This window comes from Carcharhinus amblyrhynchos, chromosome 3 (genome assembly GCF_965287045.1).
Source record: "Carcharhinus amblyrhynchos chromosome 3, sCarAmb.v2.hapA, whole genome shotgun sequence".
Classification (NCBI taxonomy): domain Eukaryota; kingdom Metazoa; phylum Chordata; class Chondrichthyes; order Carcharhiniformes; family Carcharhinidae; genus Carcharhinus; species Carcharhinus amblyrhynchos.
In genome coordinates this window covers 22,017,012-22,038,237 of record NC_137326.1, presented here as the reverse complement: position 1 = coordinate 22,038,237, position 21,226 = coordinate 22,017,012, and the positions used below count along the sequence as shown (strand labels likewise).

Genomic DNA, 21,226 nt, shown 5'->3' with positions numbered 1-21,226 from the left:
AGGGTAAATATGTGGGGATAGGGCCTCGGTGGGGTTGTGTCGGTGCAGCTCAAAGGGCTGAATGGCCTCTTTGTGCACTGTGGGGAGTCTATGCTTTCATGTTGCAATCTTAAAGCAATATTCAGAGTTGAATGAAATAGATTTATTTTCTAAACTGCCTTGCAGTACAAACCTCAATGTTACATATAAAATGGTAGCAACACAACTGTCTTTCTGAACGTCAGCACTGTAAAGGTGTTCAACTCCATTTGTCTACGGCTTTCATAGTCACTTGAATCGTAACATGAGAAAGTGTGGCCACACATGACCTTTGACCAGTGTCTGGAATACCTCAGTGGCATTTTCAGCTAATAACATTCCTTGCTGTGTTTAAAGACCTGAAAACAGCTCAACGTTAAATGGCAACATCAACAAAACAAATGAAACAGGCTTCTGACAATTTCGTCTGGAGGGTAGGTTCACATTCATTTTAATGAGGCCACATGAGAGCAGAGGACAACTGTTAAAAAGTTAACAGGTTCTAAGCAAGCCGTTGTTTTACAAGCCTTCACTGCCTCAGCAGCTCTTAGAACACAAGCTAAGTTCTGCAAACATTAGGAATGAGTTACAGATAAAGTTAATTTATTTCTCATAAGTAGGCTTACATTAACAATGCAATGAAAATCCCCTAGTAGTCACACTCTGGAGCCTGTTTGGCTACAATGAGAGGGAATTTAGCATGACCAATCCATCGAACCAGCACATCTTTCGGACTATGGGAGGAAACCGGAGCACCCAGAGGAAACCCACGCAGACGCGGAGAGAAGGTGCAGACTCTGCACAGACAGTGACCCAAGCCGGGAATCAAACCCAAGTCCCTGGCGCTGTGAGGCAGTGACCTGAGTGGAGTTAGTCGCAGGGAGTGATTAGTCAGGTTCTACTGTACGGTCAAACCAATATTGTCCTCGCTATAGAGGACAGTGAAGTGAAGGTTTACCAGGCTGTTTACTAGGATGGCAGATTTGTTATATAAAGGGAGACTAGGTCGGTTAGGATTATATTCACTGGAGCTTAGAAGAGTGAAAGGAAATCTCATTGAAACTCATAAAATTCTAACAGAGTCAGACAGGGTAGATTCAGGAAGAATGTTTCTAATGGTGCAGGAGTCCAGAACTAGGAGTCATAGTTTGAGGATAAGAGATAAACCTTTTAGAACTGAGGTGAGGAGAAATTTCTTCACCCAGAGAGTGGTGAATTCACTACCACAGGAAGTAGTTGGAGGTCAAAATGTTGTCTGATTTCAAGAAGAAATTAGATATAAGTTTTGGGGCTAAAGAAATGGGGGAAGGGTGATCAGGATATTGAATTTGATGGTCAGCCATGATCATAATGAATGACGGAGCAGACTCGAAGGGCTGAACGGCCTACTCCTGCTTCCAGTTTCTATGTTTCCGCATTCTTCCTTGACAAATTTTCCAAACATTGCATATATTTGAAAACAATGGTGTTGGTGTTTTGAGAGTCATATTTTTATTACACACAAATCAGCTCCAGTATTAACAACGTTTATCTTACACGGCGCTAGATACCAGTTGGAACAGTGGGTGAGTAACCTACTTCCATTGTTGCCTCTCATGACCTGATTACTACAGAGAATACTGAGGCGATGGCCTCGTGGTATTATTGCTAGGCTATTAATCCAGAAACTCAGCTAACGTTCTGGGGGCCCTGGTTCAAATCCTGCCATGGCAGATGGTGGAATTTGAATTCAATAAAAAAATATGGAATTAAGAATCGACTGTCGACCATGAAACCATTGTCAATTGTCGGAAAAACCCATATGAATCATTATTGCCCTTTAGGGAGGGAAATCTGCCACTCTTATCTGGTCTGGCCTACATGTGACTCCAGAGCCACAGTAATGTGGTTGACTCTCAACTGCCTTTGGGCAACTAGAGATGGGCAATAAGTGCTGGCCAGCCAGTGACGCCCATGAGCCATGAATCATAGAATCCTACAGAGCAGAAGGAGGCCATTTGGCCCATTGACTCTGCACCAACCACAATCCCACCCATGTCCTATCCTCACAACCCCATGTATTTACCTTAGCTAGTCCCCTAACACTAAAGGGCAATTTAGCATGGCCAATCCACCTACCCCTCACATCTTTGGACTGTGGGAGGAAACCAGACCACCCGGAGAAAACCCACGCAAGCAGGGGGAGAATGTGCAAACTCCACTCAGACAGTGACCTGAGGCCGGAATCGAACCTGGGCCCCTAGCGCTGTGAGGCAGTAGTGCTAACCGCTGTGCCGTCATGCAGTGAACCGCCTTGATTCTACTTAAGCATCATTATAAAAACACAGCGGAGGTTTGTAATTCACTGAGGTGTTGACCATTTTATAGTCCAACGCATTGTAGATTTAATTCATTGCCCTGGTGTACTCTTGTACACATGTTCAGCAGGGAGGTTTCTGCTGACTTGTACGAGGGCAGCCAAGGTTCCTGCTGGCTTTCATGGTCCAGTAAATTTCCCCATTGAGTATGAGGCTCAATACAGCTGTGATCACATTCTTATAAAGTGTATACCTATAGCACTGATCCCTAAATCTGTGCAAATTGCAATAAATGGTTAAGTCTGATTAATTCCCACACCAGAGAATAACAGGTTTTAATTAAGAAACATATTATCACCACTGAATAATTTAAACTTTTCATACTGATAAATCATTTCCTCCAAAGTGCAGAAGCCAGCTACTGCAAAATTTTATGAGAAATTTCATTACAATAATGTTTTCTCTTTACTTCCAGAGGAACTTTGGCAAAAAAATGATCAACCATGACAGGATTAAACCTGGCCACACATGCTTCTAACAGTGAGGACTAAGTGCCTGTAGAAAGAGGTTTAACTGAATGAAGCCTTGCAGCATTCTAACTTCAGGGCTCCACTAACCTGGTAAATAGCCGCTCAAGATTTTTTAAAATACATTTATAGGACATGGGCATCCCTGGCTGGCTAGCATTTATTGCCCACCCTTAGTTGCCTGAAGGCAGTTGCGAGTCAACCACATTGCTGTGTCTCTGGAGTCACATGTCAGCCAGACCAGGTAACGACAGCAGATTTCCTTCCCTAAAAGGCATTAACGCACCAGATACCTTTTCCTCACAATCCACAATGGTGTTATGGTCATCAGTAGATTCTTATTTCCAGATTTTTTTTACTGAATTCAAATTTCACAATGAGTGTGAGGGTGAGCTGTGAGGAGGATGGAGAGACGCTTCAGCATGATTTGGACAGGCTGAGTTTGTGGGCATATACATTGGCAGATGCAGCATAATGTGGATAAATGTGAGGTTATCCACTTAGGCAGCAATAATAGGAAGACAGATTATTTCTCAAATGGGTGTAAATTAAGAGAGGCGGACACTCAGCGAGACCTTGGTAGCCTTGTGCATCAGTCATTGAAAGTAAGTGAGCAGGTAGTGAAGAAGGCAAATGGCATATTGGCTTTCATAGCAAGAGGATTTGAGTAAAGGGATAGTGATGTTTTTGCTGCAATTGTACAGGGCGTTGGGACAGAGAATTCCAGAGATTCAAAATGCCTCAAAATTGGATTGGCAGCCTTACTGCCCCACTATACTGCTCATCCCATTTTCAAAGAGGCCTACTTCAGGATGTCCAACGCATTAACCTTTTTCAGCCAATTGGTGCCCTTCAATATGGAAACTGGAGTCTGACGATATAACTATGTGTATGAGGTAAGGGTCAGTGCAGTGTGGGCTTTAACTAGTTCAATTAAAGAGAAGGGAACCAGAGAAAGGTAAGTGTTAAATTACTTTTCTGGGTTTCAAAGGAGCAGGGGGGGGGCATCTCCAGGGCCCACAAAATGGTCTGACCTGCTGCTGGAAGAGATTTTCCCCCCTTCATGATGGTGGAGCCCTGTCCCACTCCCCATGGTTTTTTTGGCTTCTGGCCACTTAATTTTCCTTCACTGAATCTGCATTGTGCAGGGACACCTATTTCGACCCCTACAGTTGACCTGGTGTTTGTAAATAAACCTGAAGCCTCAAGACTTACAGGGGCTTCTTTTCTACAGAGGGAGGGAGGCCAGTGATCGGGGCTGGACATTCAGGGTGAGAGGGTGGGGGGCGGCCTGTTGGGAGTCAGATCTGCGTGGAGGGGGTCAGGAGTGCTGGAGGGGAAGGCAGGGGCGGGGGGGGGGGGTAGGATCGAGCCGAACCGGACCGGGGACTGGCGGGGTGGGATAGGGGTTGGGGCTGCGGGGAGGGGGGTGGGAGTGCTGGGGGTAAGGGGGGAGGGGGGAGGATTGAGGTGGCCCGGAGTGGAGGGGGAAGGGTTCAAGGCTGGCCAGGGCACGTCCAAGAGACCAGCCATCTGGAGGCCGGCAGTGCAGGGTGACTGCTGGTGTGCAGATCTCCGTTCTGACAGATCAGCGGATGCTCAGTAGCCGCTCAGTACTATGCTGCTGGCCTCTCCCGCGGAAATAGGCCCCACTCCAGATTTTTAGCGTGATTCACAGTAGGGATCTCTGTGATGCACAGAGTGTGGAAGATTCATTTTGAAAATCTGACTGAAGAAAAAACAGCAAGATTTACTCCAGTTTTTACGTGAATTCAACACTTAGAATGTTTTTGGGAGAATCCCACCCTTTATCCTTTTGATTCGGTTCAGTTAAATAAACCAAAGAAGCTATTCTTTTGAGATATTAAGTTAGAAGTTACTATTATTGAGATTAGTTGGCAAATCGATAAAAGTGTTCCTATGACATGCTGATAAATGAATGGTCTAGTGTCTCAGTTTTTTTTAAAGTTTATTTATTAGTCACAAGTAAGGCTTACATTAACACTGCAGTGAAGTTACTATGAAATTCTCCTAGTCGCCACACTCTGGCACAGGTGGACAGGGTGGTGAAGAAGGCATTCGGCATGCTTGGTTTCATTGCTCAGGACATTGAATACAGAGTTGGGACGTCTTGTTCAATTTGTACAGGACATTGGCAAGGCCATGCTTGGAATACTGTGCGCAATTTTGGTCACTATTATAAAAAGGATATTATTAGACTAGAAAGACTGCAGAAAAGTTTTACAAGGATGCTACCAGGACTTGATGGATTGAGTTATAAGGAGAGGCTAAATAGACTGGGACTTTCTTCTCTGGAGCGTAGGAGGTTGAGGGGTGACATTATAGAGGTCTATAAAATAATGAGGGGCATAGACAAGGTAGATTGTTAATATCTTTTCCCAAAGGTAGGGGAGTCTAAAGCTAGAGGGCACAGTTTAAGGTGAGGGGAGAGATACAAAAGTGTCCAGAGGGGCAATTTTTTCACACAGAGGGGGTGGTGAATGTCTAGAACAAGCTGCCAGAGGTAGTAGTAGAGGTGGGTACAATTTTATCTTTTAAAAAGCATTTAGATAGTTACATGGGTACAATGGGTATAGAGGGATATGGGCCAAATGCAGGCAATTGGAATTAGCTTAGCAGTTTCAAAAAAAAAGGGCAGCATGGAGAAGTTGGGCCAAAGAGCCTGCTTCCATGCTGTAAACCTCTATGACTCTATGACCTGTTCGGGTCAGTGCACCTAACCAGCACGTCTTTCAGAGTGTGGAAGGAAATTGGAGCACCTGGAGGAAACCCACACAGACATGGGGAGAATGTGCAAACTCTATACAGACAGTGACCCAATCCTGGAATCGAGAGAATACCACAAGAGCTCATGCATTTTTCCATTAATATAACTGCTGATGATTGCTAGCCTACTACCCTTGTCTTTGGATATCAGCAAGGGGTGTTTTTCGTTTTACCACAATGGAGTCAGATGAAGCAAATAAGACTTTGTCATGCAATAGTTAAAAACTAATTAAATACTAGTTCAATACTGGGTCAGTTCTATGAGGGTTGACAGATTTTAAATCTCATTCATTATTTGATTTGGATATTCAGATCAGGTGCATTTGTGCAAAAAAATGTTTAATGCAAATTTTCATTTTGCATTGGGCTGGCATCTGAAGGTAATTGCCATGATTCTACTGCCAGCTGCCAGTCTTTGAAGGTTCTTGTTTATTGTCACCTAGTAAGGAAGACTGCTTCTTATGAATGACAACTCTTCAATCTTTACCAGTCAGCCCAGTGGTGGAACAGGACAGATGCTTTATCAATGTCACTGATATCTAGAAATTGTCAAAATGATCTTCTATTAAATGCCAACTTATTAGCCAAACAAGTTTAGCATCACTCCAGGAGACTAGAACACTACGTACAAACATTAATCACAACTCAAAATACATTACATAATGTTCGACACTGCTTTGAAGATAGAAAGAAATACTGACCTGTTCCACTCTGATATCATATTCTCCATGTACCTTTTTTCCACGGAACAATTTTGCCCTAAGAAGAAAGAAAGTTCCAAATGAATCACTAATTAAACATTGACTACCTTGAGTAATACATAGACAGTGCTGTTTAAAAAGTATTTTAACCACCTCTTTTCTCCTTTTGAATGTCACAAAGATGTGCTGGACAGAATTAATTTGGTATCTCATCAGCTAGTTTCTAATACCATGTTTTTAAAAAGGGACATTTCACTGAAACTCACAAACACTGACTTCAAATGGCTGCCAGTTTGCCCAATTTGATGATGACATAGGGACAGAATTTTCACATTCCGTCCGCCACGGAAATTATAGCAGACCATGGAAAGATCCGTTAACCTTGGACGGGATGTTCTGGCTTCGGGGCAAGCATGGCTGGAAGATCCCATCCATGGTATTCCTATTACGGACAACAACAATAGTGATGGAGTTTCTGTTCGACATTTGTGAACAAGAAATAATGGACACATCAGCCGGGAGAACTGTTATTGAGTTTGTGGAAGAGAAAACATGAATTTTGGCCTTTACATCACTTAGAAAGGTGTGTAAAGCTGTAAGTCAATAGATTGGAGATGAGGATCTCATCATGAGGCTGTGAACTGCTCAAATGCACTGATTAGAGTTGATGCTAGAGGCCTCCTGTAATCAAAATGCACTGTTTAAGCATTATCAAATAATACAACACATTTTCATACTACATTCGGTTACCTGTGACCAGCAGCATTCTAACTCGTTACTATTTGCATCGATGGGTGTGATCTTACTGGCCATTCACAACGCGGTCCTGCTGCAGCGCGGTTGGAGAATGTGACGGCTGGCCAAATCTCCGTTCGCTGCAGCGGGATAGCAAAATCCCACCGGTGTGAACAGATTTGGCTGGTGAGTTAACCCACGAATATCGATTCAAAGACGAATAGAAAGGCACTTCTACAAAACTATTATACATCCGCCAACTTCAAACTGGAAATCTTTCATATCAGTTAAAGGGCGGCATGGACAAGTTGGGCCGAAGGGCCTGTTTCCATGCTGTAAACTTCTATGACTCTATAGCTCTAATTCTTACCTGATATCAGAATTTTTTTACAAAATGTATGCCCTGTGAAAGTTTCTGTTCAGAATAAAAATACATTAGCAACAAGTATGTTTTTGGTAGTTTTTTATCTCAGTGAATAATAATTTTTTTGGCTCAGTTTGTGAAACATTAGTCAGTCGCCATTAACAGAATTAAGGTGGAAGTTGCAGAAGATCTTGCCATCATTGGACACAGGGGTGCTGCCAGAGGAATTGCCTTGTTCAAAAAACGGGGTAAGGATAAATTTAGGGTGGGATTTTCCAGCCACGCTGGCCCCAAAACCGGAAAATCCCGCCTGAGATCAATGGACTTTTGCAAGGTCCTGTCCTGCCTGCTATGATTCCCGTGGCGGACGGGATGGGAAAACTCTGCCTCCAGAATCTACAGCCTTGTCTGTTTTAATCTCAGTCGTGGGAGCATTCATGGAATGTGTTAAAATAGAAACTCCAAGCACTTTCCTAGGCTTAATACAGAAATTTATGCAAAGAATGTTCCTTGACAAGGAAAATTATATCTTTTCTGTTAATTATGTTGCAGTCATAAATAGTAAGGGTTCAACTTTGCTACTGCGTTATAACACTGATTACGTATCTCTGAGTCAGACCTTCCCATCTATTTACCAGGTGCAGCGAGTCATTCGGTTGTTCTCTGCTCCAAATCAGCAATGAAGAAAACTTCCATGAGTAAAATTTCCAACCTCACTCATTGATTGTTATTTATGATTTGCCAGAACGCCAGACCTGCCAGAGGTGCCAAATCACAAGCAGACTGGAAATCTGCCAAATATTTTCACTTGGGGGAGTCAATTAGGGAAAGACAGGGCTATATTTTTTTTAAATTGCCTAGGATAATTTTTCTACAAGACGTCAGAGGCTCAGATAATCTGAGGTTATAGAGCAAGGACAAACATTACTAGCACAGTGCTGTTACTGAAGATTGAGTAGATGAATGAAGCATTTAGTTTCAAATCTCAATTTGCATTAGAATGGGTCTCATAAACAGTGGAAGTTAAAAGTGGTTTTATTTCCAAGCACTGAGGGCCAGTTTTTATCCCAAAAAAGTCCATATGCAGTGGGGAGGCTGGTAGCAGGTCAGGAGTCCCAAATGTAATTGAAACCAAGCTTTCCCATGGTTCTAACTGGGCTGTAGCTTTCGCACCCTACTTCCAGGTTTCCCAACCAATCAGAGAGGGTGGGTCAGAGTGGGACATGCCAAATCTGTCAAAAGAATTGTTAGGTAAAGGGACCTCAATATGGGTCAGGATGGCAGGACTGGAAATGGACCCCTGTGGCTTCTGCAACTACTGGAATGGAAGGGAGCCTTTTAAGTATGGTATCCGGATATGATGCCAGGGTGTGGTGATACTGTGCCTTAAGAAATGTATTTTAGTCATGTTTCTGAGCAGGATATTTCTAGCAATTTCTTCCATTTTATCGGTGTAATTTTTGTTCACAACCAGCATCCTGTATTATTGCTGCAGTAGCATAATTGCTTAATCTGAACTAATGCAGTTCTGCTCTTCTCTTTTCAAAGAGTTGAGGAGGAACTTCTTCACTCAAAGGGTGGTGAATCTCTGGAATTCTCTGCCCGTTGAAGTGGTGGAGGCTGCCTCGCTAAATATTTTTAAGACGCGGGTTGATGGGTTTTTGATAGGAGAGGGGATTAAGGGTTATGGGGAGAGGGCGGGAAAGTGGAACTGAGCAGCGACAGTTCAGCCATGATCTTATTGAACGGTGGGGCAGGCTCGAAGGGCTGGATGGCCTACTCCTGCTCCTATTTCTTATGTTCTTATGTTCTCGGTGTTCCCCTGGGATTTTGCAGAGTGGGGTTTGATTGGCATGATTGGCAGATATGGTCATGTGATGGGATGAAGCTAGGTGTACACAGAATATCCAAGCTTAGATGCTGCTTTTGAGCTGCGAGGGAGAGGAGTGTCTCTCATTTCCTGTCTCTAAAGTTGGAGACTGGAATCTGCCAGGATACAAGTCTCTTGAAGATTCTGCTGTATGAGAGTGGGTCTTTCTCTAAGAGTTGTTGTTTTGAAAGCTGCAGAGAGACAGAGGTCCTGGAATGGAAAGTTCCATGCTCAGGATCAGCCACTGAGAAATTCGTATGTGTTTTTAAAAGTTATCAGTGTCTACAGGGATCATAACATGCTGGGGTCAATACATCAATTACGCTATTTTCTTTGACAGCGGTCAAAAAAGTAGGTTTATTATTGCAGCCCCTGTTTTTCAATAACATCAAAGCTGGTGTCAAGACTCAGGAAACAATGTTACCTTTGCATTTCCTGAATTCATCAACTAGTTCCAATATCAGTTGCTATGACGAGTATTTGAGTGACTGATTGCTTAAAGTTGTAATACTTTCAAATATAGAGTGGAAAATACAGGGCAGTAAATTTCAGGGCTGCTGTGTGTTACATACATTGAAAAAGATTTTCAAATTTTGGTTTCATATTACACAGAATCCCAGCTGAACTGAAAACATAAAGAGGGAAATGGATGATGATCTGAAAAGGGAGAACGTACAGGGTTAGAGAGGTGAAGGAAGAGGAGTGGCACTAGACAAGATTGCTTCTACAGAGGCTTTGCGTGGCCAATCCACCTAACTTGCATATCTTTGGACTGTGGGACAAAACTGGAGCTCAAATGGACTCAAAGACCTCCATCTGTGCTGGAACAATTCTGTGATTGTGAGGTGACCCAGAGATATATTGATTCCTGGTCTTTATTTTACAATATAAGGTTACATCCTGCCCAGCTCTGGTAGGATCAGTATCGGGTGATGGATAGGAATGGAATTTTGGGTAGTAGAAGAACAGTGCTCAATCAGGGGTAGGGCTGTGTGGTGAAAGGAGGCGGAATTCCAGGGGCAGCGAAGGCCCAAGGTTGCTTTACAGGACTTGAAGATGTTCAAGCAAGTAACCCAGGCCTCTTCTGGATGTCGAGGCATCCCTCAGCAGGTTTAGCCTTGTGTGAGGTTTCAGTCCACCTCTCTCTCAGGTTGGTATTGCAATGAGACCTTGAAAATGTCATTGGAAAACAGTCTGAAAATCTGAAGCAGGGCCCTGCCATCTTTGGGCATTCTCTTCACCACCTCAATTTAAAATTGTGGTTTGCTAGACCAGGGTGGGAAACCGGTGGGTAAGTCCCCTGTTTCACCTTAATGGTATAAATTGGATGGACAGTGAATATTTCCCCATTGTTGCCAGGCAGAATAAGCTGAAAACATAAATATACTTTAACTGGAATTTAAACAGCTAATAGGAATGTGGTGCTATCGACTCTTTTCCCTCCAAGTTTTTTGACTAAAATAATTGGGGTGCCACGGTGGCACTGCTGCCTCACAGCACCAGGGACCTGGGTTCAATTCCAGCCTTGGGTCACTGTGTGTAGTTTGCGCGTTCTCCTTGTGTCTGAGTGGGTTTTCTCTGGGTGCTCTAGTTTTGTCCCACAGTCCAAAGATGTGCAAGTTAGGTGGATTGGCCATGCAAAGTTGACCCTAGTGTCAAGAGGGTTGGTAGGGTAAATATATGGGGTTATGGGAATAGGGCCTGAGTGAGATTGTGGTCAGTGCAGACTCGATGGGCTGAATTGCCTCCTTTCTGCACTGTAGGGGTTCTATGATTGTACTGTGCATTCACGGCAATACATTGTCATTGGAGTGCAGTTTAAACTTATGACTCCATTGTAATTGACTAATTAGTTACAGCCTTTTCCTATGGTAGCTTTGTAAATATACCAGTTTTCCAGAATGTCTCCATCGTACTTTTAAAAATGGCCAATTCTTTTTGTGTTACACATCAATTACAAGTTCCTCGACCTTTTTTATTGAGGCACTCATTATATTTAAATGGACTGATCCTAATACTTAATGATTGTGGTGATAGGACTGAATTCATAATTTAACAGCTCAACCATCATGAATAATCCATTTTAACATTAAGCAGGCCTATAGAATGATGAAGAAACCCCAGTGGAAGACAGTATTACAAAAAGGAACAATTTGCTTATTGTATAAGACTAGGATTCCCATTTAGCAGGAAGGAAGGCAGTGGTGTAGTGGTACTGTCACTGGACTAATAGTAATCTAGAGACCCTGGGTAATGCTCTGGGTACCTAGGTTTGAATCCCACTATAGCAGATAGTGAAATTTGAATTCAATTGAATGACATCTGGAACTAAAAAAAAACCACAAAACAATTGTGGTAAAAACCCATCTAATTCACTAGCGGCATTTAGGATAGGAAATTTGTCATCCTTACCTTGGTCTGGCCTACATGTGGCTCCAGAATGTGGTTGGCTGTTAACTGCCTTCTGAAAAGGCCTAGCAAGTCACCCAGTTAAATTAGGAATAGGCAGTAAATGCTGGTCTACCCAGCAAAGTCCAAATTAATGATTAAGAATTAATTCTGCTGAAAAAGTCACAATAAAATACATGAAAGCACAGCATAGAAGCAGAGTGGTGAATCTGTGGAATTCTCTACAGAAAATAGTTGAAGGCAAAACATTGTGTTTTTTTTTCAATTTGCAGCTTTTATCATTGCGATTTTTTTGATTTAATTTGATTTATTATTGTCACATGTATTAGTTTAGAGTGAAAAGCATTGTTCCTTTTGCGCTGTAGAGACAAAGCATACTGAACATAGAGAAGGAAAGGAGAAGGTGCAGGATATAGTGTTAAGTCATAGCTAGATTGTAGAGAAAGATCAACTTAATACAAGATAGGTCCATTCAAAAGTCTGATGGCAATAGGGAAGAAGCTGTCCTTGAGTCGGTTGGTATATGATCTCAGACTTTTGTATCTTTTTCCTGAAGAAGGTGGAAGAGAGAATGTCCAGGGTGCGTGGGGACCTGGATTATGCTGGCTGCTTTGCCGAGGCAGTGGGTAGTGTAGGCAGAGTCAATGGATGGGAGGCTGGTTTGCATGATGGACTGGGCTTCGTTCACAACCTTTTGTTGTTTCTTGCACTCTTGTACAGAGCAGGAGTCATACCAAGCTATGATTTCAAGAAGGAATTAGATAAAGCTCTTGGGGCTAAAGGGCTTAAGGGATATGGGGGGGGAAAAATGAGATTAGGTATTGAATTTGATGAACAGCTATGGCATTGTTGAGTGGTGGTGCAAGCTCGAGGAGCCAAATGGACTACTCCTGCTTTTATTTTCTATGTATGTTTCCATGCAATCTGGTCCATGCCAATCTTTATGCAGTAAAAACTCAGCAACCATCCCTCTCCATCTCACCCTTGCAGAATAATTTTCTCTTCCTTTTCTCCTTCATGTATTTATCCAGTAATTGCATTTAATTATTTGCAGGTGGAAGATGGAAGCTTCATTTGGTTTTTAACCTGAGCACTTTTAAAGAGACGTTTAAACTGTGAACAGAAGGCAGAAGTTTTTGCATGCTGGTATTTCTCACCCCTGCTGAAAAAGTCACCTGGTTCTGTTAGCTATCCCGCAGTCATTTAACACTCATTGATGGGAAGTACACCCACTGATAGAGCAGCACTGTGGCACAGTGGTTAGCACTGCTGCCTCACAGCGCCACAGACCCAGGTTTGATTCTGGCTTGGCTCAATGTCTGTGCGGAGTCTGCACATTCTCCCCGTGGCAATTAGGATATTTTCACAGTAACTTCATTGCAGTGTTGATGTGAGCCTACCTGTGATAATAATAAATACACTTAAAAAGAAGAATTTTATGTGCCCACTAGCAAATCAGTGTTGAGATGCCCTAACATTTTGCCCTGATTGTGGTAATTTAGGTGGTATATGTTTGTAATGACTCACTCTGTAAACTAACATAACACTGAGTAAAGATTAGCTTCAGTGCTATCCTTTACATCTAGCTTCCTCTTACCTGATGCTATCCAGGTCAACCACCCCTTCTGGTAGCAACCCCCACATTTTAACCACTCTTTGGGTAAAGAAGCTGCTCCCAGGTTCCTAATTGGATTCATTAGTGACCATCTTATACTTACGCCCCCCACAACTTTCATCTCCAATCCAAGTATAAACATCTCTATGTCCAACCTACCAAATCCTTTCATAGGCTCCAAATTTTCTTGGCCGAACCTCAGTCACTTTGTAGAGGAATAAATCCCAACCAATGTGCCAATCTCTCATGTTAGAGAGACTGATATCATCCAGTTGTTCATGCTGGCAGGATCTTCTGGCCCCATCGCAGATGTTCTGGGGGTGAGGTGGGGGTTGGGGCAGGATTCAATGGGAAATTCCATTGACACAGCGGTGAGAGCCCAGAAGATGTTGGCTGCTGGCCAATAGCCGGCTCCCTTTCACCACTGAAAGGGGTGTGGGGGAGGGGGGCAGTAAATCCGGGCCATAATCTCTCAGTTCTGGTATCACCCTTGTAAATCTTTCTTGCACCTTCTTCAGTGCTTTTATAACCTTTTGATAATTTGAAGATTATAATAGAGAAACGAAAAGGATAAAGCAACATTTTAAAATAGATTAAGGGTGTGAAAGGATCAATTTGCAAAAATGTTGGTAAGTGCAAGAATAGCAAAAGTGTGTGACTGATTGGAAAGACACAATGTTTATCAGAGTGTGGGCCAGAGAATAGATTAAATGAATCAGAGTTTGCTGAACAATATTATTGCCCATTGGCCAACTTACCTCATGTTGCAATTTGTTGTAAAACGGAACTTTTTGTGTATGAGTGTGCTCTTGTTTATTGACTATGTCGTGAATAATTCTATAAATTGTTAGAAGTTGGAGGAAGGATGGAGGTTATACTGTAATGGTGTATTGAGTAGATTCTGATGTAAAAGAGAGAGTGTTCCCAGGGTGTTGTTTTTATTATGTTTGGGGTCTAATTATGGACTATAAGAACACCGCAAGCTAGGTCGGGTAGAATTCAAACAAGGAACGGTTTGTTGAACATCTTAACAGTAGCACAGTTAGTCATAGAATCATATAGCACAGAAGAAATCCTTCAGCCCATCGTGTTTGCACCATCACATTAGAAACACCTTAACTCCCATCTCATCCTATCTGCCAGCAATTGGTCCATAGCCCTGAATGTTATGACATTCAAAGCGCTCATCTATGTACTTTTTAAAGGATGTGAGGCAATCCACCCCTATTACCCTCCCAGGCAGAACACTCTCTGGGCAAAAATGTTTTTCCTCACGCACCCCACAAATTTCCTGTCCTTCATCTTAAGCCTATGTCCCCTAGTGATGGCCCTTTAACTAAGGGGAACTCTTTATCCAGTCTGTCCATGTCTCTCATAAGCTTGTACGCCTTGATCAGGTTGTGCCTCAGTTTTCTCTGCTCCAACAAAAACAACCCAAGCCTATTCAACCTCTCTTCATAAATGTTCCATCCCAGGCAGCATCCTGGTCAATCTCCCCTGCACTTCCTCCAGTCTAATCACATCCTTCCTATAATGTGGTGACCAGAACTACACACAGTACTTTAGCTGTGGTCTCACCAAAGTTCAATAAAACTTCAACATGACTTCAATGTTTTTGTAATCTAGACCTCGAGTGATAAAGGCAAGTATCCCATATGGCTTTTTCACCATCCTACTAACATGTCGGTTCAGGAACAACTTCCCGAAGGTCCACCCTGGAGACTAGGGGGTTTTCACAGTAATTCCATTGCAATGTTAATGTAAGCCTACTTGTGACAATAACAATAAATAAACTTTAATTCCCTCCATTAGTGAATGAAACAGGTTTTTGCGACAAGCAATATTAGCTCCATGGTCACTATGGCTAGCTTTATATTTCAGATTTAAATTGAATTCAAATTTCACTAACTGCCATGTGGGATTTGAACTCACACCCCCAGAGCAGTTGCCTGGGCCTCTGGATTACTAGAACAGTGACATAACCACTACACCAACATCTCCCAGAATCCTTGGACGCTGGCTGTAGAAAATCAGTATCATATCTTGGGAGTTTAAAAACTCTTAATTTTTGTATGTGCCCCAACTCTCTGTTAAAAAAAGTTCCTTCATTAATTTGTTTAAATGAAACAAATGTCATATTTAATTTTTACAATGTCAACCAAATGGGCAGAAGTAATGGAAATTACTCTTGACGGTCCTGCAACTTCTATGTTATTAGAATGTGACCCACTCTTATTTGTTTTTATTATAATTTATGTCCTGAAGTAGTAATTCAAACGCATCATCATGATTGACTAAAGACTTCCCACCAGGCTAACCAAACTTACTTAATAAACAGATAGACTGGTCCTGAGATATTTAAGAATGCCTAAAGTGGAAATAAAGGCACAAATAGCTAGATATAAAAATCCACTAGAACAAAGGAATAAAAACAGAGGACAGGTCAGCACCAATTGTAATTCCTGCCTACAAAAAGGGAGATGGACCTGTTCCAAAGAACTATAGACCATAGAGTCATAGAGGTTTGCAGCATGGAAACAGGCCCTTCGGTCCAACTTGTCCATGCCGCCCAGTTTTTACCACTAAGCTATTCCCAATTGCTTGCATTTGGTCCATATCCCTCTATACCCACCCTATCCATGTAACAGTCTAAATGTTTTTTAAAAGACAAAATTGTACCCGTCTCTACTACTACCTCTGGCAGCTCATTACAGGCACTCACCACCCTCTGTGTGAAATAATTGCCCCTCTGGACCTGTTTGTATCTTTCCCCTCTCATCTTAAACCTATGACCGGGAAAAGATGTTGACCATCTAACTGATCTACGCCCCTCATTATTTTATAAACCTCTCTAAGATCACCCCTAAGCCTCCTATGCTCCAAAGAAAAAAGACCCAGTCTATCTAGCCTCTCCTTATAACCCAAACCATCAAGTTCCAGTAGCATGCTAGTAAGTCTTTTCTGCACTCTTTCAAGTTTAATAATATCCTTTCCATAATAGGGTGAACAGAGCTGTCCACCGTATTCCAAGCATGGCCTTACCAATGACTTGTACAACTTCAACAAGATATCCCAACTCCTGACTTCAATGTTCTGACCAAGCATGCTGAATGCCTTCTTCACCACCCTATCCACCTGTGACTCCACTTTGAAGCAGCAATGAACCTGTACTCCGAGATCTCTTTGTTCTCTACCTCTCCTCAATGCCCTGTCATTAACTGAGTCAATCCTGCCCTGGTTCAATCTCCCAAAATGCATCACCTCACATTTATCTAAATCAAACTCCACCTGCCATTCATCAGCCCACTGATTCAGTTGATCAAGATCCCGTTGCAATCACAGATAACCTTCTTCACTGTGAAAAAAGTTATCTAGGATTGCAAAGGGATCTTGATCAATCAACGGGTTGACACCTATCTTGGTGTGATCTGCAAACTGTTTTTGTGTTACAGATTTGATGCAATATGGAGAGGGCTACAAATCAACATATCTTCAATGCTCTCCCCACCAGCCTTGCAGTGTAACCTTATTCACACTTAGTTGACGCTGCTTGTCTTTATGTTTGCAGCACATTCCTCTGTTTCAAAGTTATAAAAGTTATATATTCGATAATAATTTGTGGAAAGAAGGATCACTATCATTTCTTGCAAGTCCAGTAGCACAGTGGCAAAACATTCAAGACATGGATCACAACCATTTTGCCTCAGTTGTGTTTTAATTTTAAAAACAATAATTAAAAACAACATTATTTATTGCTTGTAACCAATTATTACCATGACAGCTAACAGTACTAACCCTCTTCTAAATAAATACTAGAATCCAAAAAGAGATAGTATCTGATCCAAGGAAGAGCATACAGACTGGCCAAGAAAAATAATAGTTCTGAGGATTGGGACCAGTTTAGAATTCAGCAAAGAAGGACCAAGGGATTGATTAAGAAGGCGAAGTATAGTATGAAAGTAAGCTTACAGGGAACATAGAGACCAACACTAAGCGCCTGATTTTACCATCGTGTTGTGCCTGTTTTCGGGTTTGGAAACTTGGTAAAGTTGGGCATGAGGCAAGTCACGCAATCTGCGCCCGCCTCCGTGCTGGTTCCCACTTTACCAAGGCCGTGATTTGCATGCATTTAAATTAACTTAATGGGCTGCACGCCCAACTTTACTGACACTTCCCCCTTTACCACTGTATTTGTCCATCCAGAATCAGCGTGAAACAGACATGCTACCCAAAAGTCCGATTCGGGAGCTCCAGTTAGTGAGGAGGTAGGTACCTAGTATCCGACAGCTCTCTGCTGAAGAGCGATGGTGGGTGGGGGGGAAGTGGGGCAGGGAGGGTCCACAGCAACTCTGCCTGAGATCAATGGGGGGGATGGGAAGTGAGGGGTCTGTTGCCACTCTGCCTGAGATCAATGGGCGGGAAGGGGGGATCTGCTGACTCTGTGCCTGAAATCAGTGAGGGGGAGGGGTGTCCACTGCTTGAGATCTGTAGACGGGAAGTGGAGAGGGGTCCACGAATGGTCTGGGTGGCAAGGGAGTGTGGGGATAAGGGGGTCAGTAATGTGGGGATTGGGGCAATGTCTGTGGGAGCCAGAAGGAGGCATTATCCACCCAGGAGGCATGTGGCTGGGGAGCAGTTTTCTAGAATTCTTTTCTGCGCATGTGCGATTGGAGGTGCCAGTCGGAGCTGTATAGTTTTTGGGGGTGTTAAGACCCAACCACGAGCGTCTGCAGCGTGATTTGGACTTGCTGATATTTTTTCAGGCAAAGTGCGTATAGGAGTGCCTGAGATTGGGTCTAAAATTCGGATCTGAAACACTCCCAATTTCAAGTCCGTCGAGCACTTAGAATCTAAATGGTAAAATAGGGCCCTAAGAGTTTCTATAGATACATGAAGAGAAAGAGTTTGAAGAGAAGGCAAATGTAGGCCCCCTACAGACAGAAATGGGAAAATGTATGATAGGGGACAAAGAAATGCCTGAGCAAATTAATACATACTTTGGTTCTGTCTTCACAAAAGAGGACACACATCAGATATCAGAAATGTTAGAAAATGCAAGATTTAGTGAGAGGGAGATCAATATCAGTCGAGAAACGGCGCTGGGAAAATTAATGGGATTGAAGGCAGATAAATCCCCAGGGTCTGATAATCTACATCGCAGAGTAATTAAGGAAGTGGCTATAGAAATAGTGGGATGCATTGGTGGTCATCTTCCTGGATTCCATAGACTCAGGAATAATCCCCGCAGATTGGAGGAGCTAATGTCACTCCAATATTCAAAAAGGGAAGTAGAGAGAAAACAGGGAATTATAGACCAGTAAGCCTAGCATCGGTAGTGGGGAAAATTCCCTAATCCATTATCAAGGAATTTAAAGCAAAGCATTTAGAAAGCAGTGGCAGGATCAGATAGAGACAGCATGGATTTATGAAGGGGAAATCATGCTTGACAAATCTGTTGGAATTCTTTAAAGGTGTAACTAGTAGAGCCAACTGCCTCACTAAATATTTTTAAGATGTGGGTTGATGGGTTTTTGATAAGCGAGGGGATTAAGGGTTATGGGGAGAGGGTGGAAATGTGGAACTGAGCCATGACAGATCAGCCATGATCTTATTGAATGGCGGGGCAGGCTCGCAGGGCTAGATGGCCTACTCCTGCTCCTATTTCTTATGTTCTTATGTTCTAACAAGGGGGAACCAGTCGATGTGGTATATTTGGACTTTCAGAAAGTGTTTGACAAAGTCCCACATAAGAGATTATCGTGCAAGAGTGAAGTGCGTGGGATTGGTAGAAGTGTATTGATATGGATAGAAAACTGGTTGGCAGAGAGGAATCAAAGAGTAGGAATTAATGGGTCCTTTTCAAATTGGCAGGCAGTAACTGCTGGGGTGCCACAGGGATCAGTGCTGGGACCCCAGCTATTCACTATATTTATATTAATGATTTGGATGAGGGAACAAAATGTAACATCTCAAAGTTTGCAGATGATATCAAGCTGGGTGGGAGGATGAACTGTGATGTGAATGCAGAGGTTTTTCAGCATGATCTGGGCAGGTTGGGCGAGTGGGCAAATCAATGGCAGATGCAGTACAATTTGGATAAATGTGAGGATATTCAATTTGGAAGCAAAAACAAAAAGGCAGATTACTACCTGAATGGCTGTAACTTTGGAGAAGTGTGCAGCAGGACCTGGGTGTCCTTGTGCACCAATCGCTGAAGCTAAGCAAGCAGGTGCAACAGGTAAACAAGGCAAATGGCATGTGGCCTTCATAGCGAGAGGTTTCGAGTACAGGAGCAGGGATGTGTTGTTGCAATTATACAGGTAAACAAGGCAAATGGCATGTGGCCTTCATAGCGAGAGGTTTCGAGTACAGGAGCAGGGATGTGTTGTTGCAATTATACAGGGCCTTGGTGAGGCCACACCTAGAATATTGTGTGCAGTTTTGGTCTCCTTTTCTGAGGAAGATGTTCTTGCTCTCGGGGAAGTGTAGCAAAGGTTTACCAGGCTGATTCCGGGGATGGCAGGACTGACGTAGCAAGAGAGATTGACTAGTAAGGATTGTTTTCACTGGAGTGAATGAGGGGAGGATCTCATAGAGACTTATAAAATTCTAACAGGACTAGATAGGGTAGATGTAGGGAGGATGTTTCTGATGGTGGAGGAGTCCAGAACCAGGGGTCACAATCTGAGGATTCAGGGTAGACCACTTAGGACGGAGATGAGGAGACATTTCTTCACCCAAAGAGTAGTGAGCCAGATGAATTCATTACCACTGGAAATAGTTGATGCCAAAATATTGAATGTATTCAAAAGACAGTTAGATGTAGCACTTGGGGTGAACGGGATCGAAGGTTATGGGGAAAAAGCAGGATTAGGCTACTGAGTTGGACGATCAGCCATGATCGTGATGAATGGCAGGCAGGTTGACAGGGCCAAATGGCTTCCTCTTATCTTCTCTGTTTCAATGACCCTGTGGCCTCTCCATTACAAGGACAATTCAAATTGGCCTTTGTAACATCAGCCACATTCACTCCATCTCAGCCTATCTTCGTCACCACCAGACTCAACTGGCAACATTTTCCTAGGCCCTTGAGTGTGGTTTTGGGGCTAGCATGGGAAAAGTCCTGGAAATCTATGCCAGATTGTGATCTGGATGCCACCTTCCGACTTTGCCCCGAGCAGAACTGAAGATTGGCAGAGAACCTCCTTGGATCTCTTTGTTCAGTAAGTTATTAAAAATCCAAATATAAACTTCTTTAGCCTTGAATCCTGAATTTCCCAGCTATGGAATCTATTTTCTGACCTGTTAGTAGGTCACCAGGGTCACCGAGGTAAGTGCACAGTGGGAAAAGAACTTGGACCAGTTTCACTGAAGAGTTCAATCCATGGATATTGACAGACTGATGTTCAAAGCATTCCTTCCTTTAGACTGTCAAATTCTTGGAAAACATTTCACTCTACTTACCTCCCCACTGCCACCTTTCACCAAGGCAAGGGTCATACTGCAGCCGACTACTCCATCTCCTTCCTAATTGGTCAGGGAGTCCAGAGGAGAGATGAAATTGATTTTCTCTGCTAAAGAACAACTGCTTGGACGCAGTGCGGGCAGTTGGATTCCAGATCCGGAAATGGTCAGGTTCCAACAGGGACCAAAGTAGTAAGTAGTCAGAGACTATTTCCTCGGGTGGATGTAGCTGTTACTAGAGGGCATTAACTATAAGGTTCATGGTGGGAGATATAGGAGGGATGTGCGACGTAGGTTCTTTACTCAGAGAATGGTTGGGGTGTGGAATGGACTGCTTCCTATGATAGTGGAGTCGGACACTTTAAGAACTTCCAAGTGGTTAATGGATAGGCACATGGAGCACATTAGAATGATAGGGAGAGGGATAGCTTGATCTTGG

At 42.9% G+C, this 21,226-nt stretch overlaps 1 protein-coding gene across 2 annotated transcripts in view; it reads right to left on the bottom strand.

Annotated features, from left to right (window-relative positions):
- syn2b (synapsin IIb) overlaps positions 1-21,226 on the bottom strand; it is a 348,709-nt gene that overhangs the window by 138,293 nt on the left and 189,190 nt on the right. For both annotated transcript variants that reach the window (XM_080182020.1, XM_080182025.1), the window contains exon 2: positions 6,331-6,388. In XM_080182020.1, coding sequence (XP_080038146.1) covers positions 6,331-6,388 — 58 coding nt within the window. The remainder of the gene's footprint in view (positions 1-6,330; positions 6,389-21,226) is intronic.